This window comes from Palaemon carinicauda, chromosome 45 (genome assembly GCF_036898095.1).
Source record: "Palaemon carinicauda isolate YSFRI2023 chromosome 45, ASM3689809v2, whole genome shotgun sequence".
Taxonomy (NCBI): Eukaryota; Metazoa; Arthropoda; class Malacostraca; order Decapoda; family Palaemonidae; genus Palaemon; species Palaemon carinicauda.
This window is the reverse complement of record NC_090769.1, coordinates 6,784,151-6,810,795: the sequence shown is the minus strand read 5'-3', so window position 1 is coordinate 6,810,795 and position 26,645 is coordinate 6,784,151. Positions and strand designations below refer to the sequence as shown.

At 43.7% G+C, this 26,645-nt stretch overlaps 1 protein-coding gene across 1 annotated transcript in view; it reads left to right on the top strand.

The window, feature by feature from the left end:
* The window catches only part of LOC137634902 (tetraspanin-33-like), a 74,473-nt gene that overhangs the window by 25,007 nt on the left and 22,821 nt on the right, over nucleotides 1-26,645 (top strand). Inside the window, exons 4-5 of the mRNA XM_068367448.1 lie at nucleotides 9,809-9,943; nucleotides 19,544-19,591. Coding sequence (XP_068223549.1) covers nucleotides 9,809-9,943; nucleotides 19,544-19,591 — 183 coding nt within the window. The remainder of the gene's footprint in view (nucleotides 1-9,808; nucleotides 9,944-19,543; nucleotides 19,592-26,645) is intronic.

Genomic DNA, 26,645 nt, shown 5'->3' with positions numbered 1-26,645 from the left:
TGCTATTCTAATGTTTTTGAAAGAATTTCTTTGATAGTCTCGTACTGTTTTCAAAGTTGAACTAACGTTTTGTTTTGTCTCTGCAGTTGTTGACGTTCAGAACGTTCAACTTGCGCTCTATCGTTACGATAGAGAGAGAATTTTCACGGTGTCACGTTGCAGTAAGAGTAAACCGATTCTAGCGTTTTGTTCATTCTTTCTTAGCTTAATGGTTTTAATTCTAATAAAGGAACTTTTTATTTGGGAAATCTTTCAGTTTTTTTCCTTTAACAATAATATGTTTTAACGATATATATGATTGGGCTCATCTCTCAGGTTCTAAGTCAAGAGAGAGAGAGAGAGAGATAGAGACGGAGGGAGAGAGAGGAGGATAAACGTTTCGTTCAAGCGAGTAACGTTGTTATCGTTTTTGCTCTTCTCCCTAGTCTCTTTAGGGGAAGAAGGTAAACGTTTCTAGAGTTTTATTCTTGTTCTCAAGCTTTATGCGGTGAGAGATTTTAAACGTAGTTTATTTGATCTAGTGTTTAGTCTCTTTCCAGCCACTGAATTATTTATCTTTCATTATATTTTTCTGTTACATTGTAATTCTGTTTTCGCAATTACTAACTTTTAAGGAAGGATAGAATTGCGTGTTTCAGGTACAAACCACTTAAAGTTTCGAGTTCAGTGAAATAAGTGCAAACAGAAAATCAAAAGTGATAAAGTGATAAGCGCAAAGTGTTACAGTGTTGCGTTCGAGGGTTCGTCTGTTCGTGCCAGTTGTTCGCCTAGTCTGGGACCTCTTACAAGCTCCCAAGCCCAGGGGAGAAGTAATGTCGAAGGACTTATGGGTTCAGCAGGCCTTGACGACGAACAGACGTTTCCCTCCGTGGTTTCGGGTGTATCTACACACGTTGCCGACGTGATCACCCCACCCACACAAAGACGAGAGAGCCCTTTTATTCCTCGTCTGCGGAAGAGGTTTCTCGCAGAAACCATGGACCAAATCTTGCAGCTTTTAAGTGCAAGTCGGTCCCTTCCGCGCAAGTACAACTCCTAGGTGTAGCCATTAGCACTGGGTCAGTTCGGACTTGCTGCAGTACGACAACTGCACACCTCCCAGAGAGGCAAGGTGGTATCGCAACAGGCAGTAGCTCCGTCTGTTGCCGCACCAGCTGTTTTAGACCCTCAGTCTCAACGGACAGTAGCTCCGTTTGTTGTTGTCTTTCTTAAACTCTAGTGGTCTATGCTGCAGACAATGCAGTCTCAGCTTGCGGTGTTGATGCAGGAGTTTCAGGCAGAGAAGGTTAACACACCTCCTCCTGCGAGCGCTCCTCCACCTCTACGCAGTCCAGCCTGCCAGACGTATGATGTTGAGGTTCCTCAAGCTACCTCCATGCGTGAGCTGCCGCATTGGGAGTTGCCAGATACCAGCTCTGTGCAGCAACCTCCACTTTCCTTGAGGCAGGAGCCTCTTGCCACGCAGCAACCTCCTCAACACTTGAGGCAGGAGCCTTATGCTTTGCAGCAACCTCCTCTACCCTTGAGGTAGGAGCCTCATGCGTTGCGACTACCTCCTCCATCCTCGAGGCAACAACCTCTTGCGGTGCGACAACCTCCACCATCCTCGAGGCAGCAACCTCAACTCCACCTCTGCGCAGTCCACCCTGCCAGACGTATGATGTTGAGGTTCCTCAACCTTCCTCCACGCGTGAGCTGCCGCATTGGGAGTTGCCAGATACCAACGCTATGCAGCAACCTCTTGCGTTGCGGCAACCTCCACCATCCTTGAGGCAGCAACCTCAACTCTTGCGGCAGCCACCTCCACTCTTGAGGCAAGAACCTCAACTCTTGAGGCAAGAGCCTCAACTCTTGAGGAACCTCATGCTATGAGGCAGCCGCCTCAACGCATGCAGCAACCGCATTCTTCACAGCATGAGCCTCTCTCTGCGCAGCTACCTCCTCAACCCTTGAGGCAGACGCAACTCTTGAGGCAGGAACCTCACAGGAGCCTCATGCTATGTGGCATCCTCCTCAACCCATGAGGCAGGAGCCTCATGCTATGCGGCATCCTCCTCAACCCATGAGGCAGGAGTCTCATGCTATGAGGAGCCTCATGCTATGCGGCATCCTCCTCAAACCATGAGGCAGGAGCCTCATGCTATGCGGCAACCGCCTCAACCCATGAGGCAGGAGCATCATACTATGCGGCATCCTCCTCAACGCATGCGGCATAAGCCTCTTCCCTTGCAACTTGAGCCTCATCCCATGCAGCATGAGCCTCATACCATGCAGCATGAGCCTCATCCCATGCAGCATAAGCCGCACGCCATGCAACATGCTCTGCTTACCTTACAGCATGCTCTGCATACAGCATGCTCTGCATACCTTACCGCATGCTTCTCAGTCACACATCTTTGGTTGTTGCCAACTCACTAGACTGTCAAGCAGTTTCATAACGTTGCCTTCTAGTCTGCTGCTTTTGCACCAGTGAAACCCTCACTGAGAGAACTTAGCTTTTCTCGGATATGGTTCCTGTAGATGAGAAAGTGCTATTCTCCCTCCTTCTGATATTCCCTTGAGGACTCTGTCATTTGGAGAGGAGCCTTTAGCTGCGTAGCCTCCTATGGACTTTTATTTAAGCATAACATGCTTCCAGGGAAGGTAATGGTTCCACTTCAGTCGCTAACCCCGTCTGTTACCACACCTGCTCCCATAGACCTTGAGCTGTGTTGCAAGACATGCAGTCCAAGCTTAGTCCTTGTTAGAGGAAATTTTGTTTACGGAGTCGGTGTGTCACTGGGAAGACGTTCAACAACCAGCAGAAGTGACTTGTTGTGACGCAGTGCGGCAACCTCAGCAACCCGATAAGGAGTTGTCTGTACGACCCAGACAGTCTAGACAGCTTCGGGTTGTCACTGTACTTCCTCGCTTCCCCATGGTTGACAGTTCACAGACTGTGCAGCAGTACCATGATCTTGTGTCCGGCTCCGTCAGACGACTAGCTTTTAAGAGCTCCCACAAGTCGTCGCTGTCTGGAGATTCTCAGATGGACTATGGATCTGACCAAGGAACTGGGCCTCCTGGTCAATTTTGAGGAGTCCCAGCTCGTCCCATCCCAGACCATTGTCTACCTGGGTATGGATCTTCAGAGTCGAGCTTTTCGGGCTTTTCCGTCGGCCCCAAAGATCTACTAAGCCCTAGTTTGCATCCAGAGCATGCTGAGAAGGAACCGATGCTCAGTCAGGTAGTGGATGAGTCTAACAGGGACACTTTCATCGCTGGCCCTGTTCATCGAGTTAGGGAGACCCCACCTCCGCCCCCTTCAGTATCATCTAGCGGCTCACTGGATAAAGGACATGACGCTAGAGACGATCTCAGTTCCTGTTTCCGAAGAGAGGAGGTCTACTCTCACGTGGTGAAAGAACAGCTTTCTTCTCAAGGAAGTCTACCTTTGGCTGTTCAGAAACCCGACCGCCGTCTCTTCTCTGACGCATCAGACACGGGCTGGGGTGCGACTTTGGACGGACAGGAATGCTCGGGAACATGGAATCAGGAGCTAAGGACACTTCACATCTTTTGCAAGGAGCTGTTGGCGGTTCATCTGGCCTTGATAAACTTCAAGTCCCTCCAGCTTAACAAGGTGGTGGAGGTGGACTCTGACAACACCACAGCCTTGGCTTACATCTCCAAGCAGGGAGGGACTCATTCGTGGAAGTTGTTCTAGATCGCAAGGGACCTCCTCATCTGGTTAAAAGATCGAAAGCTCACGCTGGTAACGAGGTTCATTCAGGGCGATATGAATGTCATGGCAGATCGCCTTAGCCGGAAGGGTCAGGTCATCCCCACAGAGTGGACCCTTCACAGGAATGTTTGCAGCAGACTTTGGGCCCTGTGGGGTCAGCCAACCATAGATCTGTTCGCTACCTCGATAACCTAGAGGCTCCCGTTGTATTGTTCTCCGATTCCAGACCCAGCAGCAGTTCACGTGGATGCTTTTCTGCTGGATTGGTCCCATCTCGACCTGTATGCATTCCCGCCGTTCAAGATTGTCAACAGGGTACTTCAGAAGTTCGCCTCTCGCAAAGGGACACGGCTGACGTTGGTTGGCTCCGCTCTGGCCCGCGAGAGAATGGTTCATAGAGGTACTGCAATGGCTGGTCGACATTCCCAGGACTCTTCCTCTAGGAGTGGACCTTCTACGTCTACCTCACGTAAAGAAGGTACATCCAAACCTCCACGCTCTTCGTCTGACTGCCTTCAGTCTTTCGAAAGACTCTCAAGAGCTAGGGGCTTTTCGAAGGAGGCAGCCAGAGCGATTGCCAGAGCAAGGAGGACATCCACTCTCAGAGTCTATCAGTCTAAAGGGGAAGTCTTCCGAAGCTGGTACAAGGCCAATGCAGTTTCCTCATCCAGTACCACTGTAACCCAGATTGCTGACTTCCTGTTACATCTAAGGAACGTAAGATCCCTTTCAGCTCCTACGATTAAGGGTTACAGAAGTATGTTGGTAGCGGTTTTCCGCCACAGAGGCTTGGATCTTTCCACCAACAAAGATCTACAGGACCTCCTTAGGTCTTTTAAGACCTCAAAGGAACGTCGGTTGTCCACTCCAGGCTGGAATCTAGACGTGGTCCTAAGGTTCCTTATGTCATCAAGATTTGAACCTCTCCAATCAGCCTCTTTTAAGGACCTCACATTAAAAACTCTTTTCCTCGTGTGCTTGACAACAGCTAAAAGAGTAAGTGAGATCCACGCCTTCAGCAGGAACATAGTTTTCACATCTGAAACGGCTACATGTTCCTTGCAGCTCGGTTTTTTGCTAAAACGAGCTTCCTTCACGTCCTTGGCCTAAGTCGTTCGAGATCCCAAGCCTGTCCAACTTGGTGGGGGACGAACTGGAGAGAGTACTTTGCCCAGTTAGAGCTCTTAGGTACTATCTAAAAAGGTCATAACCTTTACGAGGACAATCAGAAGCCTTTTGGTGTGCTATCAAGAAGCCTTCTCTTCCAAGGTCTAAGAACTCAGTTTCTTACCTATTCAGGCTCCTGATTAGGGAAGCACATTCTCATCTGAAGGAAGAAGACCTTGCTTTGCTGAAGGTAAGGACACATGAAGTGAGAGCTGTGGCTACTTCAGTGGCCCTCAAACAGAACCGTTCTCTGCAGAGTGTTATGGATGCAACCTATTGGAGAAGCAAGTCAGTGTTCGCATCATTCTATCTCAAAGATGTTCAGTCTCTTTACGAGAACTGCTACACCCTGGGACCATTCGTAGCAACGAATGCAGTAGTAGGCGGGGGCTCAGCCACTACATTCCCATAATCCCATAACCTTTTTAACCTTTCTCTTGAATACTTTTTATGGGTTGTACGGTCGGCTAAGAAGCCTTCCACATCCTTGTTGATTTGGCGGGTGGTCAATTCTTTCTTGAGAAGCGCCGAGGTTAAAGGTTGTGATGAGGTCCTTTAGTATGGGTTGCAGCCCTTTATACTTCAGCACCTAAGAGTCGTTCAGCATCCTAAGAGGACCGCTACGCTCAGTAAGGAAGACGTACTTAATAAAGGCAGAGTAATGGCTCAAGTCGTCTTCCTTACCAGGTACTTATTTATTTTATGTTATTTTTGAATAACTAATAAAATAAAATATGGGATACTTAGCTTCTTTGTTAACATATATGCTGATCTCCACCCACCACCCTGGGTGTGAATCAGCTACATGATTATCGGGTAAGATTAATATTGAAAAATGTTATTTTCATTAGTAAAATAAATTTTTGAATATACTTACCCGATAATCATGATTTAATTGACCCACCCTTCCTCCCCATAGAGAACCAGTGGACCGAGGAAAAAATTGAGGTGGTGTTGACAAGGAGTACTGGAGTACCTGACCACAGATGGCGCTGTGGTGTTCACCCCCACCTGTATAGCGATCGCTGGCGTATCCCGACCGTAGATTTCTGTCGGCAACAGAGTTGACAGCTACATGATTATCGGGTAAGTATATTCAAAAATTTATTTTACTAATGAAAATAACATTTTTTCTATATTTTACATTTCCTGTTTCTTTGCTAGGACGTACTTTAGCAACTCTGGAATATAATAGGTCAACTTTTATTCCAACTGGTTGAAGGTAAACATTCAATACTGTGTTGGTGTATCTCTCTTTGAAATACAGATGTAGATTTCCCTTTATATTGTCTCTGATCTTGAGAATCAGTTAGAAGACGTAGTGCCTTTTGCCTCATCATTCTATATTATTTTTCTGCCAATAGATTAAGAGCAGATTTAGCTTGACCGTAATGAGAGAAATCATAATCTTAATGGTTCATAGCATGTGCTACAGTACAGTAGTTCTTTAATATTTATCGGGGATGGAGCACATTAAACTGAAAAAAATCGAAATGAAATTTTGTCATAGTACATCTGTTAAAAATGCCTTTATACCAATGAATGCCTTATCTTGTAGTCATCATTTGTTCCTATACTCGGTATAAACCTTCGATCTGTAATAGTAAATAAGAGTATGGCATCAGCGAATGTGTTGACGGCTGTCAAACTTTTAACTAGGTAAACACAGTAGGCTGTTGGTTGTTGGGCAGGCCCCGCCCAACCAACTTTGACTTTGGCCACTGTGGAATACTGTACTGATTTACCTATTGGCGTCCTCATTTGCCTTTTTTATTCTAGCTTTTTCTTTCAGTTTGAATAAATGGTATTATAGTAGTCATGGTCAAGGGATATTTTTGGAATAAGCAAGGATATGCAGTGAGGCATGTCTATTGTTATAATATCCCTCGTGTATGTGGGTGACGACAACAAAGTAAGCCTAAGGACGGTAGTTTTGCTTGGATATCCTTGGCGCTCTGTTGGCAGAAGAGTTTCTTTTCAGTGTCTGCTTATCCCAGAAAGTAATAAGGATGTTCACATAGTTGTGCTGTTGTGGCTTCATCCTCGTGAGAGAGTTGTCATTAGTCTTTGTGTATGATTCCCTAGAAAAGGAATTTCAAGTTCTCCTGACCCCCCTGCGTCGTCTTCGCCGATTCTCCACATCTGAAGTAGAATGAGTAGAAGATGTAGGAGAGACGATTCAAGTTCCATGACCATTCCTTCTGTGATTACTGAAAGTTGTCCCTTAGTAGGAAGAAACATAATCCTTGGGAATGTCTGGTTACTTGGAGGTGTTTTCATACCTTTTACCTGAAAGCTGTCTAGTATCTGTGGGAGTGAGGGCTGAGAGTTGTCCCATTGTGGCAAGAAACATCGGTTCTCACAACTCTTCCTACATACTGACCATACCCACTGCTGGATAGGAAGGAAGGGCTAACGAAGTCAGACGTATCATTTCCACCCAAGCCTTCATAATTAATGTCGGTGGCACCAGTGCTGAAGGCAGGAGTTGGGAACAGCCTTTGCTGCCCACTACCTCTAGCTGCTTAACAAGTTGTGTAGAAGTCTGTAGTGGAAGGTTAGAATGTCTGGCTGGTTTTTCGTTTTTCCTCCCCTCGTAGGAATCAGCACTCATACTGATATGAACTAGACCGGACAATAGATGTAATTAAGCAACTCAACTAACTTTTCTTTGTTATTAAGTTTGCACTGAAGTATCTCCACCATCCCCCCATATGAAATGTAAGACGTACATAATGTGTGCAAACTCTATTCTCGTAAATGCCCATACACATGGACACCATATCCTTCAGGATATAGATTCTCTGGTCTAGACCGAGCCTAACACTCGCGAGATCTTCATACTCGGGAAGTTCGAAGGTTGACAGGACCAAAGAAGATTGACATCCCCTGCGTTAGTTGACCAGTTAGTCTTGGTTATTAGTACTTCCTCCCTCCTAAAGATGCGTGTTTATTAAAGGAGGCTAGTGTGCATTACAAGTAGGAACGAATGGCAGATTTTTAGAAGGAATATACATTTTTCATAAATATTCAAACCCAAGTCTTTTAAGTTACACTGCCCCGCCTCAATCACCCCTCAAGTCCTAGGTTAAAGGTTGAAGTGAGAGTTGTTCCAACAAACAGGCAACTATATGTATCTGATTTAGAGTTAAACAGCCTTTCCAGATTTGTATAGTTAGGAATAATAGAAATTACTATTAAAAATTTGTGATTTTACAAGAAAGTTTGCCACAGTTCATTTAGATTCTATCTTCAGAGAAGGTAGATAATAAAGCCCAAGAAAATAGGTTCCTATGTCTTTTGAGAGCTGTTAAGTATTATTTGGGAAAGACTACAAAAATTAAAGGTAATTTTCCTAGTTTATACAGTATAGTGGAATTTGAATTCCAAACTGACTTCCTTCCAACAATGTCATGTTCTTTCTTGTAAAAAGTTTGGTTACTGATGAAAGACTTGTAGGTTAGGGTTTATGATATTACAAGTGCAGCTTCCATAAATTTTTTTGGAAAAGGGTTTTAGCTGCAGCTCAGTAGTTTACTAAGTGGCTATGTGTATTCGCTAAATATTTTAAAGAATCATGGTTTGCTTATTAAGATTGATGAACGTTGTTATAATGGCTGCGGATGACATGGTCAAATAACAATTGGTTTGTTATATTAATTGATTAAATTGAATTTTTTAAATTAAAATCATCATTCGGGAAACATCAGATAGGGTAAATTGTCTAAAGGAGCTTAGAGGTAATAAAGTAATATTTAGGGAAACCATCCTGAAGATTCAAGCTCCAAACTTTACTTTTAGTTTGAGATGTTTTGTTACCAAGAATCTAGGATATCTGTTGAGTTTATTATTTTAAAACTATAAATGATCTACAGGTATTGCTCGACTTACAACCTATGCGACATACGACTATTCGACTTTACTGGTCACTTTCACTGGTGACCCACCTTCATCAGAATGTGGGGATCAACAATATGAACATCATGGGAGGAGTGCATAAAAAATAGAAAATTTTTTATTAATAATATTTGTTTCTATACTTGCGTAATTTTCATGTCCATCTGTACCCGCCTCCCATCTGACTTGCGCGTCAAGAGGATAGGGAATAGTTCTGACTTTGAAACTGGAAGGCAAAAACTTTTAAGTAGGGCTCCAGCCATGATTATTGCCATTAGTTGCTACATTGTCTTAATACTGTATAATATAGCCTATTTGAAGAAAAAGAAACTTTTTTTTTTTTTTAGTATTAGTGGTAAACATCAATATAAATCACTGAGTTTTTAGAGAGATAATATGAACATAAAGTGAGTATGGATTTTATCAATTTTTTTTGTGTGGATAAAGTCGCTAGTATTTAATTCACATTTTGTAATATATATTTTTTCCTGAATTTTGGCCAAATGGAGAGAATAAGGAAATAAAACAAGTGTTTTATGTACAGTATATACTATACTGTATATGGATGATGTTTTTGTTTATTATAGTTCTGTCTTTCTTTATACTCAATTTTTTTTAATGAGGCGCGTTTGCACCGACTCGCAACGGTGCCCATTTAGCTCGGAAAAGTTTCCTGCTCTCTGATTGGTCAGAATTATCTTGTCTAACCAATCAGTGACCAGAAAGCTTTTCCGAGCTAAAAGGGCACCCTTACGAGTCGGTGCAAATCTGCCTCACTAAAAAGAATTGACTCTAGTATTTTTTAGTTTTGTTGTCATCCATTTCCTGAAAGACTTGACCTAACTAAAGATAATTTTGACCTGCCAAGGAGCATTTTTAAATGACATGGATTACTAGGAAAAAGAATATGAATAAATGGAAACTTTCATTGTTTTGTAAATACTTAGGGCCAATATCTATTTTAGAATTTTCAACTTTAGGGTTATATACTGTATATTAAAGTTTTTTTTTTCTTTACAGTTCTATTGCTGTGGTATAACATCAGATGGATATCATGACTGGAATTCGAATGAATATTTTGAATGTTCAGAAACCAACCCAAGTGCCGAGGAGTGTGGTGTGCCTCCGTCTTGCTGTAAAAGTTACAAGCAAGGGGTGAGTAGTATTGTGAGTCTCTTATGGTAAGTCTAGAAAGAGCTGAAGCTCGAAATAATAAACTTCATGAGGAGCTTTTGGCCAAGACATCTGTAGAGGCAGGAGAAATTAGGTTATCTAATAACAACATCGCTAATTTAGCTTTAGAGGACAATTTAGAAAGAGCCAATAAGAATATTGAGTCTCTTATGGTAAGTCTAGAAAGAGCTGAAGCTTGAAACGATAAACTTCATGAGGAGCTTTTGGCCAAGACATCTGTAGAGGCAGGAGAAATTGGGTTATCTAATAACAACATCGCTAATTTAGCTTTAGAGGACGATTTAGAAAGAGCCAATAAGAATATTGAGTCTCTTATGGTAAGTCTAGAAAGAGCTGAAGCTTGAAACGATAAACTTTGTGAGGAGCTTTTGGCCAAGACATCTGTAGAGGCAGGAGAAATTAGGTTATCTAATAACAACATCGCTAATTTAGCTTTAGAGGACGATTTAGAAAGAGCCAGTAAGAATATTGAGTCTTACGGTAAGTCTAGAAAGAGCTGTAGCTCAAAACGATAAACTTCATGAGGAGCTTTTGGCCAAGGCATCTGTAGAAAATAAATTAGAAAATGCCCAGGAGAAGGAGGGTGAGTAGTATTGAGAGAAAAATTGATATAGATAATTTTTTATGTAAACCAGATACAGTATCTTTCAGTTAAATGCTTAGTTCTGCTCATTCAATTAGTGTAGGTGAATTGAAGGTTAAAATACCTCTCAAACAAAAACTAGTGGGTTTAAGATACAGCAGTTGAAGTTGTTTTGGTTCCTACACAGATTCAAATCATCTTCCTTTATGTAGGGATACGTTTTCAGCATGATCTTTTCTATGTAAACGCTTGTCTTATGTCGCCTGCTCTCACTTTCTTGTCTCAATTTTCATAGAAGTGGAAATATCTGTCTTGTGCTTATTCAAAGTAATTTTACACTATTTTCTTCATATTTTTAAGTTTATATTTTAGGTGGAATTGCATGCATTTCTCTTATCTTGTTAAGCAAGATAATTCACAGTCTTCTCATGAAAAGGCAACTTAATTAAAGTTTGTGTGATGAATAAGGTGTTTGTCTAGCATTTTTTTTTATGTTGAATCTATAGGGAGGTACTGTATTACCTTCAGCATGTCATATGCTGTACCATATGGGTGTTGCTTTAGGTTTCGTGCAGTGTGCATCTGGTCTTTAGTTGTAATGTTTTTCTCTTCATTTTTTCTCTCAGGACTCCCCCTTTAGCCCTGGTTTTATCTTTCTATTTCGGCCCAAAAATCGGCCGAAATTTTCGAAAAAATTTTCGGCCCGAAAATCGGCCGAAATTTTCAAAAAAATTTTCGGCCCGGAAATCGGCCTAAATTTTCAGAAAAATTTTCGAAAATTTTTTCTAAAAATAGCAGCTCTTTTGGTGCTGAATTATCATGAATATTGATATGTTTTGAATAAGTATGTTGGTGAGACTGGGTTGCATGCCTTTTTCCCATTGGGGTTGAAAATGGGGGGGAGAGTTTTAGTAGAATTCTGTCTTCTGTAGTTGTAATCTTGGATTTACAGTATGTGATATTTCTAGACAATATCCATATGGTTGCCTTCAAAGGACTGACCATATCCTGATAAAGGGTGGTTTATTTGGTTTATTAGATAAAACTATTTTGCTATTGCTCTGTAAACAGATACAAATAGTTTGGTTACTTTTAATGATGGATTGAAAATGTAAGCAAGCTTTTCATTTTTCGCCCTTGAAGTTTTTAGGTGTGAAATATTTTTAATAAGCTCTATCACATAGACTGAAAATAACTACGTAATATAGACTGAAAATAACTATGTAATATAGACTGAAAATAACTACGTAATATAAACTAAAAATAACTACGTAAAGGCCCTATCATGTAAATGAAGAAAGAATAGAAAATGATAAAAAGTGTGTTTGATGCACACAAAAATAGGCTTTTTTGTAACTTGCTAAAATGGCACTCCTTTGGTCTGTGTTCCTGCGTTTTTCAATTTTAAACTTACCCGATAATCATGTAGCTGTCAACTCCGTTGCCCGACAGAATTCTACGGAAGGGATACGCCAGCGATCGCTATACAAGAGGGGGGTGTACTCACAAGCGCCACCTGTGGCCAGGTACTGCAGTACTTCTTGTTGACACCACCTCAATTTTTCCTCTGTCGTGCTTCCGGCAAGACGTTCATGGATACGCTTATAATTTTGGAGTATTGTTCACGGTTTTTGGTGAAGTATTGCTCTAAGATTTCAGCTTTCGCTATTCAGGAAGTTTTATTATTAGCTTAGCTAGCTTTTGGAATTAATTTGATTAATTATGGTGACGAAGAGAGTATGAACTCTCTTTCACCTTTTATGGCCGACCCTTCCCTTAGACGGAAGTGTTGGTGTCTAAGAGAGTATAGACTCTCTTTCTTAATTTTGCTTAACAAAAGTTATAGATTTATTTTATATCTCTCCGCCTTTTATAGGCCTCTTCGATTAACTTCCTTTTTTATAAACTTATTAAAATTAATTTTTATATTTGTTTATATTCGACCTTTCCTAATAGTAGGCGGTCTTTTCTTGTACCGAAGTTAATTAACATTGAGCCCGTCATTTCGGTTTTACCTGTTAACATATTATGCTATTTTAATGTTTTTGAAAGAATTTCTTTGATAGTCTCGTACTGTTTTCAAAGTTGAACTAACGTTTTGTTTTGTCTCTGCAGTTGTTGACGTTCAGAACGTTCAACTTGCGCTCTATCGTTACGATAGAGAGAGAATTTTCACGGTGTCACGTTGCAGTAAGAGTAACCGTTTCTAACGTTTTGTTCATTCTTTCTTAGCTTAATGGTTTTAATTCTAATAAAGGAACTTTTTATTTGGGAAATATTTCAGTTTTTTTTTCCTTTAACAATAATATGTTTTAACGATATATATGATTGGGCTCTTCTCTCAGGTTCTAAGTCAAGAGAGAGAGAGAGAGAGATAGATAGAGACGGAGGGAGAGAGAGCTGGATAAACGTTTCGTTCAAGCGAGTAACGTTGTTATCGTTTTTGCTCTTCTCCCTAGTCTCTTTAGGGGAAGAAGGTAAACGTTTCTAGAGTTTTATTCTTGTTCTCAAGCTTTATGCGGTGAGAGATTTTAAACGTAGTTTATTTGATCTAGTGTTTAGTCTCTTTCCAGCCACTGAATTATTTATCTTTCATTAGATTTTTCTGTTACATTGTAATTCTGTTTTCGCAATTACTAACTTTTAAGGAAGGATAGAATTGCGTGTTTCAGGTACAAACCACTTAAAGTTTCGAGTTCAGTGAAATAAGTGCAAACAGAAAATCAAAAGTGATAAGTGATTAGCGCAAAGTGTGTCAGTGTTGTGCGTGAGGGTACTTCTGTGCGTGCCAGTCGTCCTCCCAGTCCGGGACCTCTTGCAATCTCCCAAGCCCAGGGGAGAAGCAATGTCGAAGGGCAAAAGGGTTCGGCAGGCCTTGATCGGCGCACAGAAGTATCCTCGGTGGTTGCGGGCGTGTCTTACAGAGACCGTCACTCCCACCCGCAGACGATTGAGCCCTTATTTTGCTCGTCTGCAGAAGAAATTTCGGGGAGAAACGCTGGACTCAGGTCTCAAGACCTCTTAAACGTAAAGTCCAGACCTCTAGAGTTCAACAACCCGGATGCAGTCATTGGGTTAGCTCTGACTCTCCGCAGTCATCAGGTGACTGCACACCTCCTAAGAGAGGTAAGGCGATGCCTCAACAGACCTCATCTTCTGTTAAGGCTTTGCCTCAACAGACCTTATCGTCTGTTGATCCCAAGATGACTTTGCTGCAGTCCATGCAGTCGCAGCTTGCGGTCTTAATGCGTGAGTTTCAGGCTGAGAAGGTTACACCTCCTCCTGCGAGCGCTCCGCCTCACCGCAGTCCAGTCTGCCAGGCGTACGAAGTTGAGGTTCCTCAAGCTACCTTACCGCGTTCGGAGTTGCCAGTTACCAGCGTTGTGCAGCAACCTCAACCTTCCTTAAGGCAACCTCAACAATGGGAGCAGGAGTCTTATGCCTTGAGGCAAGATTTTCTTGCAGTTAGACCATCTTTGAGGCTACAACCTTTTGAGGTACGACAACCTCTACCATCCTTGAGGCAGCCACCTCAGCTCTCGCAGCTGCTACCTCAACTTTCCTCAAGGCGAGAGCCTCAACTCTTGAGGCTAGCTCCTCAGGAACCTCAACTCGTGAGACAGGAACTGCGTTCTGCGCAGCCGCTACCTCAACTCTCGCAGCTCACACCTCAAGAACCTCAACTCGTGAGTCAAGAGCCTCTCTCTGCGCAGCCACCTCAACCCTTGAGGCAAGCGCAACTCTTGAGGCAGGAACCTCATGCTATGAGTCAGCCACCTCAACGCATGCATCTGCCACTTTCTCCTCAACTTGAGCCTCTTCCCATTCAACTTTGAAATAACAAATGACAATAATAACACCTCATTACTTTCATAACTTGCATTTGTTATCATATACATGTATGCCTACACAAACATTATGATAATGGAGGTTATTCGTATTACTTAAATAAAAAATATATATGTATTCCTTGCAATATATTTTTAACAAATCGCAAATATGGCAAAATATCTTCAAAACAAAAATGAATCATGAGTTATGAATGTAATGTAAATATTATGTTGATATTAAAACCCCATGCAACATGCATGAAGTAATGCAGTGTTGCCAACAGGACGAGTTTCCCTGTCCTGAGGTGAAGTAGATTATAGATCGTATATTTAGTGCAGCTTAATTCTACGATTATCATGCCGGCTATCAAATTCATCAACAAAACAGTCTAAATCAATTCCCTCGGCACGTGCACTTTCAATGGACAGTAATGCGATATTACTCAATCTAGCACTGGTCATGGAATTTCTGAGAAATGTTACACGCCATGCAACATGCTCTGCTTCTCTTACAGCATGCTCTACATACAGCATGATCTGCATACAGCATGCTCTGCATACCTTACCGCATGCTTCTCAGTCACACATCTTTGGTTGTTGCCACCTCACTAGACTGTCAAGCAGTTTCATAACGTTGCCTTCTAGTCTGCTGCTTTTGCACCAGTGAAACCCTCACTGAGAGAACTTAGCTTTTCTCGGATATGGTCCCTGTAGATGAGAAAGTGCTTTTCTCCCTCCTTCTGATATTCCCTTGAGGACTCTGTCATTTGGAGAGGAGCCTTTAGCTGCGTAGCCTCCTATGGACTTTTATTTAAGCATAACATGCTTCCAGGGAAGGTAATGGTTATGGACTTTTATTTAAGCATAACATGCTTCCAGGGAAGGTAATGGTTCCACTTCAGTCGCTAACCCCGTCTGTTACCACACCTGCTCCCATAGACCTTGAGCTGTGTTGCAAGACATGCAGTCCAAGCTTAGTCCTTGTTAGAGGATTTTATTTGTTTACGGAGTCAGTGTGTCACTGGGAAGACGTTCAACAACCAGCAGAAGTGACTTGTTGTGACGCAGTGCGGCAACCTCAGCAACCCGATAAGGAGTTGTCTGTACGACCCAGACAGTCTAGACAGCTTCGGGTTGTCACTGTACTTCCTCGCTTCCCCATGGTTGACAGTTCACAGACTGTGCAGCAGTACCATGATCTTGTGTCCGGCTCCGTCAGACGACTGGCTTTTAAGGGCTCCCACAAGTCGTCGCTGTCTGGAGATTCTCAGATGGACTATGGATCTGACCAAGGAACTGGGCCTCCTGGTCAATTTTGAGGAGTCTCAGCTCGTCCCATCCCAGACCATTGTCTACCTGGGTATGGATCTTCAGAGTCTAGCTTTTCGGGCTTTTCCGTCGGCCCCAAGGATCTTCCAAGCCCTAGAATGCATCCAGAGCATGCTGAGAAGGAACCGATGCTCAGTCAGGTAGTGGATGAGTCTAACAGGGACACTTTCATCGCTGGCCCTGTTCATCGTGTTAGGGAGACTCCACCTCCCCCCCCTTCAGTATCATCTAGCTGCTCACTGGATAAAGGACATGACGCTAGAGACGGTCTCAGTTCCTGTTTCCGAAGAGAGAAGGTCTTCTCTCGCGTGGTGTAAGAACAGCTTTCTTCTCAAGGAAGTCTACATTTGGCTGTTCAGAAACCCGACCGCCGTCTCCTCTCGGACGCATCAGACACGGGCTGGAGTGCGACTTTGGACGGACAGGAATGCTCGGGAACATGGAATCAGGAGCAAAGGACACTTCACATCAATTGCAAGGAGTTGTTGGCGGTTCTTCTGGCCTTGATAAACTTCAAGTCCCTCCAGCTTAACAAGGTGGTGGAGGTGGACTCTGACAACACCACAGCCCTGGCTTACATCTTCAAGCAGGGAGGGACTCTTTCGTGGAAGTTGTTCTAGATCGCAAGGGACCTCCTCATCTGGTCAAAAGATCGAAAGCTCACGCTGGTAACGAGGTTCATTCAGGGCGGTATGAATGTCATGGCAGATCGCCTCAGCCGGAAGGGTCAGGTCATCCCCACAGAGTGGACCCTTCACAAGAGTGTTTGCAGCAGACTTTGGGCCCTGTGGGGTCAGCCAACCATAGATCTGTTCGCTACCTCGATAACCTAGAGACTCCTGTTGTATTGTTCTCCGATTCCAGACCCAGCAGCAGTTCACGTGGATGCTTTTCTGCTGGATTGGTCCCATCTCGACCTGTATGCATTCCCGCCGTTCAAGATTGTCAACAGGGTACTTCAGAAGTTCTCCTCTCGCAAAGGGACACGGCTGACGTGGGTTGGCTCCGCTCTGGCCCGCGAGAGAATGGTTCATAGAGGTACTGCAATGGCTGGTCGACATTCCCAGGACTCTTCCTCTAGGAGTGAACCTTCTACGTCAACCTCACGTAAAGAAGGTACACCCAAACCTCCACGCTCTTCGTCTGACTGCCTTCAGACTTTCGAAAGACTCTCAAGAGCTAGGGGCCTTTCGAAGGAGGCAACCAGAGCGATTGCCAGAGCAAGGAGAACATCCACTCTCAGAATCTATCAGTCTCAAGGGGAAGTCTTCCGTAGCTGGTACAAGACCAATGCAGTTTCCTCAACCAGTACCACTGTAACCCAGATTGCTGACTTCCTGTTACATCTAAGGAAAGTAAGATCCCTTTCAGCTCCTACGATCAAGGGTTACAGAAGTATGTTGGCAGCGGTTTTCCGCCACAGAGGCTTGGATCTTTCCACCAACAAAGATCTACAGGACCTCCCTAGGTCTTTTGAGACCTCAAAGGAACGTCAGTTGTCCACTCCAGGCTGGAATCTAGACGTGGTCCTAAGGTTCCTTATGTCATCAAGATTTGAACCTCTCCAATCAGCCTCTTTTTAGGACCTCACATTAAAAACTCTTTTCCTCGTATGCTTGACAACAGCTAAAAGAGTAAGTGAGATCCACGCCTTCAGCAGGATCATTGTTTTCACATCTGAAACGGCTACATGTTCCTTGCAGCTCGGTTTTTGCTAAACGAGCTTCCTTCACGTCCTTGGCCTAAGTCGTTCGAGATCCCAAGCCTGTCCAAATTGGTGGGGAATGAACTGGAGAGAGTACTTTGCCCAGTTAGAGCTCTTAGGTACTATCTAAAAAGGTCTTAACCTTTACGAGGACAATCAGAAGCCTTATGGTGTGCTATCAAGAAACCTTCTTTTCCAAGTTCTAAGAACTCAGTTTCTTACTATTCAGGCTTCTGATTAGGGAAGCACATTCTCATCTGAAGGAAGAAGACCTTGCTTTGCTGAAGGTAAGGACACATGAAGTGGGAGCTGTGGCTACTTCAGTGGCCTTCAAACAGAACCGTTCTCTGCAGAGTGTTATGGATGCAACCTATTGGAGAAGCAAGTCAGTGTTCGCATCATTCTATCTCAAAGATGTCCAGTCTCTTTACGAGTACTGCTACACCCTGGGACCATTCGTAGCAACGAATGCAGTAGTAGGCGAGGGCTCAGCCACTACATTCCCTTAATCCCATAACCTTTTAACCTTTCTCTTGAATACTTTTTATGGGTTGTACGGTCGGCTAAGAAGCCTTCCACATCCTTGTTGATTTGGCGGGTGGTCAATTCTTTCTTGAGAAGCGCCGAGGTTAAAGGTTGTGATGAGGTCCTTTAGTATGGGTTGCAGCCCTTGATACTTCAGCACCTTAGAGTTGTTCAGCCTCCTAAGAGGAACGCTGCGCTCAGTAAGGAAGACGAACTTATTTAAGGCAGAGTAATGGCTCAAGTCGACTTCCTTACCAGGTACTTGTAATTTCATTGTTATTTTGAATAACTGATAATATGAAATACGGGATACTTAGCTTCTTGATATACTTGTACACTGGTTTTCACCCACCTCCCTGGGTGTGAATCAGCTACATGATTATCGGGTAAGTTTAATATTGAAAAATGTTATTTTCATTAGTAAAATAAATTTTTGAATATACTTACCCGATAATCATGATTTAATTGACCCACCCTTCCTCCCCATAGAACCAGTGGACCGAGGAAAAATTGAGGTGGTGTCAACAAGAAGTACTGCAGTACCTGGCCACAGGTGGCGCTTGTGAGTACACCCCCCTCTTGTATAGCGATCGCTGGCGTATCCCTTCCGTAGAATTCTGTCGGGCAACGGAGTTGACAGCTACATGATTATCGGGTAAGTATATTCAAAAATTTATTTTACTAATGAAAATAACATATTTTACACTGTCTTTCGGTCCAACTTCTTTTAACTTTTATTTCATAGTGCAACTATTATATTTGCTCAGTTGCATCTCTGTGCTAAATTTCCTCGTTACCTCCAGCGCTTTGCCGCAAGATCCTAATGCCATAAAATCAAACGTGTAGAGTTCAACAAATTGTGAACTAGAGAGCTTATTATAGCTATTGCAAATATATTAAACTGTACTGTATGTTTAAAAAAAATGACTAGCATTCTTCGTTCTGTACTGTATATTCAAGCAAGATTTGAATTATTGTTGAATTATTATAAGGTCTTTTAAGGAATGGTTGTGAGATTTTAAAGTAGTTTTTGTTCTTACACATTATTAAACCATCATCTAGCTGGATTGACTATTGATTTATAAACAAGGTAATTATAACTACTGGCTGGTGGTTCTGTATTGGGGGAAGAGCCGTCCACCAGTACGGATGTATTGTTGCTACCTCTCACAGTTTTTTTGTGGGTATTTATTGATTTCTCTTTCCAGAATATAAATAGAGATGAGCAGAGAGATGCAGTTTTGCCCGGGAAAAGACAGCAAAAATATGGGACACTTATAGCATTCTGCTTTTCCAAATAGGGTTGTAGCTTAGCTAGTTATAATTATGATAATGATAAGATCAAAAGTGCTAGTCTCTGACTAACAAGTTGGCTGGGCTTCCTCGCACCACCCATCAATAGATATAACCACCTCGGTAACAATTCAGGGACTGTTCCAAGTTACACTGAAGTCATACTCCCATTAAAGGTCTTTAGTTTGTATAGTCAGGAAAAATATAGAATAATGTACTTAAGGATTTATGACTTAATTTTTTATTTAAATTTGTTTTGTATTTTCTAATATAATAATTTGATTTATAATTTTCAGATGAATTATGACATCATGTGTGGCTATGGAATTCGTAATGAAACAAAGGTATGTAATTTTAAAAGTTTGTAAATGGATATTTGGTGTTCATGATAAGATTGGAGATAATTATCTTGATTGGTATTTTCATTTGCTAAGAGTTAAGGTAAAGAAGACAATATCATAAGAAGGGTGATATTTGGGGCTTTCAGGTACATTGTAATTGTTTTTCTATAATGTTCTGAATTCAGTCCCTCCTGGATAAAAATAAATTGTGAAAATGTAATCTCTTGTTTAACCCTTTTTTGTATGCATGTTATAGCTTTTCATTACGAAAGGCTATAACATGATTGTGTCAGGATGTTTTAAAGGTGTTGATTCAATAATTCTTTCAATACGTTTGTAATAATATGCAATTTTCAATATTAATCTTACCCGATAATCATGTAGCTGTCAACTCTGTTGCCGACAGAAATCTACGGTCGGGATACGCCAGCGATCGCTATACAGGTGGGGGTGAACACCACAGCGCCATCTGTGGTCAGGTACTCCAGTACTTCTTGTCAACACCACCTCAATTTTTCCTCTGTCGTGCCTCCGGCTAGACCTACATGGATACGCTGTTGATTCTGGAGTTATTGCTCACGATTTGGTGATGTATTTGCTCTAGAGTTTAGCTTTCGCTATTCAGGAAGTTTTATCATTAGCTTAGCTAGCTTTTGGAATTAATTTGATTTAATTATGGTGACGAAGAGAGTATGAACTCTCTTTCACTTTTAAATGGCCGACCCTTCCCTTAGACGGAAGTGTTGGTGTCGAAGAGAGTATAGACTCTCTTTCTTAATTTTGCTTAACAAAAGTTATAGATTTATTTTATATCTCTCCGCCTTTTATAGGCCTCTTCGATTAACTTCCTTTTATTATAAACTTATTAAAATTAATTTTTATATTTGTTTATATTCGACCTTTCCTAATAGTAGGCGGTCTTTTCTTGGAACCGAAGTTAATTAACATTGAGCCCGTCATTTCGTTTTTACCTGTTAACATATTATGCTATTTTAATGTTTTTGAAAGAAATTCTTTGATAGTCTCGTACTGTTTTCAAAGTTGAACTAACGTTTTGTTTTGTCTCTGCAGTTGTTGACGTTCAGAACGTTCAACTTGCGCTCTATCGTTACGATAGAGAGGAGTATTCACGGTGTCACGTTGCAGTAAGAGTAAACCGATTCTAGCGTTTTGTTCATTCTTTCTTAGCTTAAATGGTTTTAATTCCAATAAAGGAACTTTTTATTTGGGAAATCTTTCAGTTTTTTTCCTTTAACAATAATATGTTTTAACGATATATATAATTGGGCTCATCTCTCAGGTTCTAATTCAAGAGAGAGAGAGAGAGAGATAGAGACGGAGGGAGAAAGAGGAGGATAAACGTTTCGTTCAAGCGGGTAACGTTGTTATCGTTTTTGCTCTTCTCCCTAGTCTCTTTAGGGGAAGAAGGTAAACGTTTCTAGAGTTTTATTCTTGTTCTCAGGCTTTATGCGGTGAGAGATTTTAAACGTAGTTTATTTGATCTAGTGTTTAGTCTCTTTTCCAGCCACTGAATTATTTATCTTTCATTATGTTTTTCTGTTACATTGTAATACTGTTTTCGCAATTACTAACTTTTAATGAAGGATAGAATTGCGTGTTTCAGGTACAAACCACTTAAAGTTTCGAGTTCAGTGAAATAAGTGCAAACAGAAAATCAAAAGTGATAAAGTGATAAGCGCAAAGTGTTACAGTGTTGAGTTCGAGGGTTGGTCTGTTCGTGCCAGTTGTTCGCCTAGTCTGGGACCTCTTACAAGCTCCCAAGCCCAGGGGAGAAGTAATGTCGAAGGACTTATGGGTTCATCAGGCCTTGATCGACGAACAGACGTTTCCCTCCGTGGTTTCGGGTGTATCTACACACGTTGCCGACGTGATCACCCCACCCACACAAAGACGAGAGAGCCCTTTTATTCCTCGTCTGCGGAAGAGGTTTCCCGCAGAAACCATGGACCAAATCTTGCAGCTTTTAAGTGCAAGTCGGTCCCTTCCGCGCAAGTCCAACTCCTAGGTGGTGCCATTAGCACTGGGTCAGTTCGGACTTGCTGCAGTACGACAACTGCACACCTCCCAGAGAGGCAAGGTGGTATCGCAACAGGCAGTAACTCCGTCTGTTGCCGCACCAGCTGTTTTAGACCCTCAGTCTCAACGGACAGTAGCTCCGTTTGTTGTTGTCTTTCTTAAACTCTAGTGGTCTATGCTGCAGACAATGCAGTCTCAGCTTGCGGTGTTGATGCAGGAGTTTCAGGCAGAGAAGGTTAGCACACCTCCTCCTGCGAGCGCTCCTCCACCTCTGCGCAGTCCACCCTGCCAGACGTATGATGTTGAGGCTCCTCCTGCCTCCATGCGTGAGCTGCCGCATTGGGAGTTGCCAGGTACCAGCGCTATGCAGCAACCTCCACTTTCCTTGAGGCAGGAGCCTCATGCTATGCGGCAACCGCCTCAACTCTTGAGGCAAGAGCCTCAACTCTTGAGGCAAGAACCTCAACTCTTGAGGCAAGAGCCTCAACTCTTGAGGCAAGAACCTCAACTCTTGAGGCAAGAGCCTCAACTCTTGAGGCAAGAACCTCAACTCTTGAGGCAAGAACCTCAACTCTTGAGGCAAGAACCTCAACTCTTGAGGCAAGAGCCTCAACTCTTGAGGCAAGAACCTCAACTCTTGAGGCAAGAGCCTCAACTCTTGAGGCAAGAACCTCAACTCTTGAGGCAAGAACCTCAACTCTTGAGGCAAGAGCCTCAACTCTTGAGGCAAGAGCCTCAACTCTTGAGGCAAGAACCTCAACTCTTGAGGCAAGAACCTCAACTCTTGAGGCAAGAGCCTCTCTCTGCGCAGCCACCTCCTCAACCCTTGAGGCAGACGCAACTCTTGAGGCAGGAACCTCATGCTATGAGGCAGCCGCCTCAACGCATGCAGCAACCGCATTCTTCACAGCATGAGCCTCTCTCTGCGCAGCTACCTCCTCAACCCTTGAGGCAGACGCAACTCTTGAGGCAGGAACCTCACAGGAGCCTCATGCTATGCGGCATCCTCCTCAAACCATGAGGCAGGAGCCTCATGCTATGCGGCATCCTCCTCAACCCATGAGGCAGGAGCCTCATGCTATGCGGCAACCTCCTCTACCCATGAGGCAGCCTCATGCTATGCGGCATCCTCCTCAACCCATGAGGCAGGAGCCTCATGCTATGCGGCATCCTCCTCAACCCATGAGGCAGGAGTCTCATGCTATGAGGAGCCTTATGCTATGCGGCATCCTCCTCAAACCATGAGGCAGGAGCCTCATGCTATGTGGCAACCGCCTCAACCCATGAGGCAGGAGCCTCATGCTATGCGGCATCCTCCTCAACGCATGCGGCATGAGCCTCATCCCTTGCAGCATGAGCCTCATCCCATGCAGCATGAGCCTCATACCATGCAGCATGAGCCTCATCCCATGCAGCATAAGCCGCACGCCATGCAACATGCTCTGCTTACCTTACAGCATGCTCTACATACAGCATGCTCTGCATACAGCATGCTCTGCATACCTTACCGCATGCTCCTCAGTCACACATCTTTGGTTGTTGCCAACTCACTAGACTGTCAAGCAGTTTCATAACGTTGCCTTCTAGTCTGCTGCTTTTGCACCAGTGAAACCCTCACTGAGAGAACTTAGCTTTTCTCGGATATGGTTCCTGTAGATGAGAAAGTGCTATTCTCCCTCCTTCTGATATTCCCTTGAGGACTCTGTCATTTGGAGAGGAGCCTTTAGCTGCTTAGCCTCCTATGGACTTTTATTTAAGCATAACATGCTTCCAGGGAGGGTAATGGTTCCACTTCAGTCGCTAACCCCGTCTGTTACCACACCGGCTCCCATAAACCTTGAGCTTTGTTGCAAGACATGCAGTCCAAGCTTAGTCCTTGTTAGAGGATTTTTTGTTTACGGAGTCAGTGTGTCACTGGGAAGACGTTCAACAACCAGCAGAAGTGACTTGTTGTGACGCAGTGCGGCAACCTCAGCAACCCGATAAGGAGTTGTCTGTACGACCCAGACAGTCTAGACAGCTTCGGGTTGTCGCGGTACTTCCTCGCTTCCCCATGGTTGACAGTTCACAGACTGTGCAGCAGTACCATGATCTTGTGTCCGGCTCCGTCAGACGACTAGCTTTTAAGAGCTCCCACAAGTCGTCGCTGTCTGGAGATTCTCAGATGGACTATGGATCTGACCAAGGAACTGGGCCTCCTGGTCAATTTTGAGGAGTCCCAGCTCGTCCCATCCCAGACCATTGTCTACCTGGGTATGGATCTTCAGAGTCGAGCTTTTCGGGCTTTTCCGTCGGCCCCAATGATCTACTAAGCCCTAGATTGCATCCAGAGCATGCTGAGAAGGAACCGATGCTCAGTCAGGTAGTGGATGAGTCTAACAGGGACACTTTCATCGCTGGCCCTGTTCATCGAGTTAGGGAGACGCCTCCTCCGCCCCCTTCAGTATCATCTAGCGGCTCACTGGATAAAGGACATGACGCTAGAGACGATCTCGGTTCCTGTTTCCGAAGAGAGGAGGTCTACTCTCACGTGGTGAAAGAACAGCTTTCTTCTCAAGGAAGTCTACCTTTGGCTGTTCAAAAACCCGACCGCCGTCTCTTCTCTGACGCATCAGACACGGGCTGGGGTGCGACTTTGGACGGACAGGAATGCTCGGGAACATGGAATCAGGAGCTAAGGACACTTCACATCTATTGCAAGGAGCTGTTGGCGGTTCATCTGGCCTTGATAAACTTCAAGTCCCTCCAGCTTAACAAGGTGGTGGAGGTGGAATCTGACAACACCACAGCCTTGGCTTACATCTCCAAGCAGGGAGGGACTCATTTGTGGAAGTTGTTCTAGATCGCAAGGGACCTCCTCATCTGGTTAAAAGATCGAAAGCTCACGCTGGTAACGAGGTTCATTCAGGGCGATATGAATGTCATGGCAGATCGCCTTAGCCGGAAGGGTCAGGTCATCCCCACAGAGTGGACCCTTCACAAGAATGTTTGCAGCAGACTTTGGGCCCTGTGGGGTCAGCCAACCATAGATCTGTTCGCTACCTCGATAACCTAGAGGCTCCCGTTGTATTGTTCTCCGATTCCAGACCCAGCAGCAGTTCACGTGGATGCTTTTCTGCTGGATTGGTCCCATCTCGACCTGTATGCATTCCTGCCGTTCAAGATTGTCAACAGGGTACTTCAGAAGTTCTCCTCTCGCAAAGGGACACGGCTGACGTTGGTTGGCTCCGCTCTGGCCCGCGAGAGAATGGTTCATAGAGGTACTGCAATGGCTGGTCGACATTCCCAGGACTCTTCCTCTAGGAGTGGACCTTCTACGTCTACCTCACGTAAAGAAGGTACATCCAAACCTCCACGCTCTTCGTCTGACTGCCTTCAGACTTTCGAAAGACTCTCAAGAGCTAGGGGCTTTTCGAAGGAGGCAGCCAGAGCGATTGCCAGAGCAAGGAGGACATCCACTCTCAGAGTCTATCAGTCTAAAGGGGAAGTCTTCCGAAGCTGGTACAAGGCCAATGCAGTTTCCTCATCCAGTACCACTGTAACCCAGATTGCTGACTTCCTGTTACATCTAAGGAACGTAAGATCCCTTTCAGCTCCTACGATTAAGGGTTACAGAAGTATGTTGGCAGCGGTTTTCCGCCACAGAGGCTTGGATCTTTCCACCAACAAAGATCTACAGGACCTCCTTAGGTCTTTTGAGACCTCAAAGGAACGTCGGTTGTCCACTCCAGGCTGGAATCTAGACGTGGTCCTAAGGTTCCTTATGTCATCAAGATTTGAACCTCTCCAATCAGCCTCTTTTAAGGACCTCACATTAAAAACTCTTTTCCTCGTGTGCTTGACAACAGCTAAAAGAGTAAGTGAGATCCACGCCTTCAGCAGGAACATAGTTTTCACATCTGAAACGGCTACATGTTCCTTGCAGCTCGGTTTTTTGCTAAAACGAGCTTCCTTCACGTCCTTGGCCTAAGTCGTTCGAGATCCCAAGCCTGTCCAACTTGGTGGGGGACGAACTGGAGAGAGTACTTTGCCCAGTTAGAGCTCTTAGGTACTATCTAAAAAGGTCATAACCTTTACGAGGACAATCAGAAGCCTTATGGTGTGCTATCAAGAAGCCTTCTCTTCCAAGGTCTAAGAACTCAGTTTCTTACCTATTCAGGCTCCTGATTAGGGAAGCACATTCTCATCTGAAGGAAGAAGACCTTGCTTTGCTGAAGGTAAGGACACATGAAGTGAGAGCTGTGGCTACTTCAGTGGCCCTCAAACAGAACCGTTCTCTGCAGAGTGTTATGGATGCAACCTATTGGAGAAGCAAGTCAGTGTTCGCATCATTCTATCTCAAAGATGTCCAGTCTCTTTACGAGAACTGCTACACCCTGGGACCATTCGTAGCAACGAATGCAGTAGTAGGCGGGGGCTCAGCCACTACATTCCCATAATCCCATAACCTTTTTAACCTTTCTCTTGAATACTTTTTATGGGTTGTACGGTCGGCTAAGAAGCCTTCCACATCCTTGTTGATTTGGCGGGTGGTCAATTCTTTCTTGAGAAGCGCCGAGGTTAAAGGTTGTGATGAGGTCCTTTAGTATGGGTTGCAGCCCTTTATACTTCAGCACCTAAGAGTCGTTCAGCATCCTAAGAGGACCGCTACGCTCAGTAAGGAAGATGTACTTAATAAAGGCAGAGTAATGGTTCAAGTCGTCTTCCTTACCAGGTACTTATTTATTTTATGTTATTTTTGAATAACTAATAAAATAAAATACGGGATACTTAGCTTCTTTGTTAACATGTATGCTGGTCTCCACCCACCACCCTGGGTGTGAATCAGCTACATGATTATCGGGTAAGATTAATATTGAAAAATGTTATTTTCATTAGTAAAATAAATTTTTGAATATACTTACCCGATAATCATGATTTAATTGACCCACCCTTCCTCCCCATAGAGAACCAGTGGACCGAGGAAAAAATTGAGGTGGTGTTGACAAGAAGTACTGGAGTACCTGACCACAGATGGCGC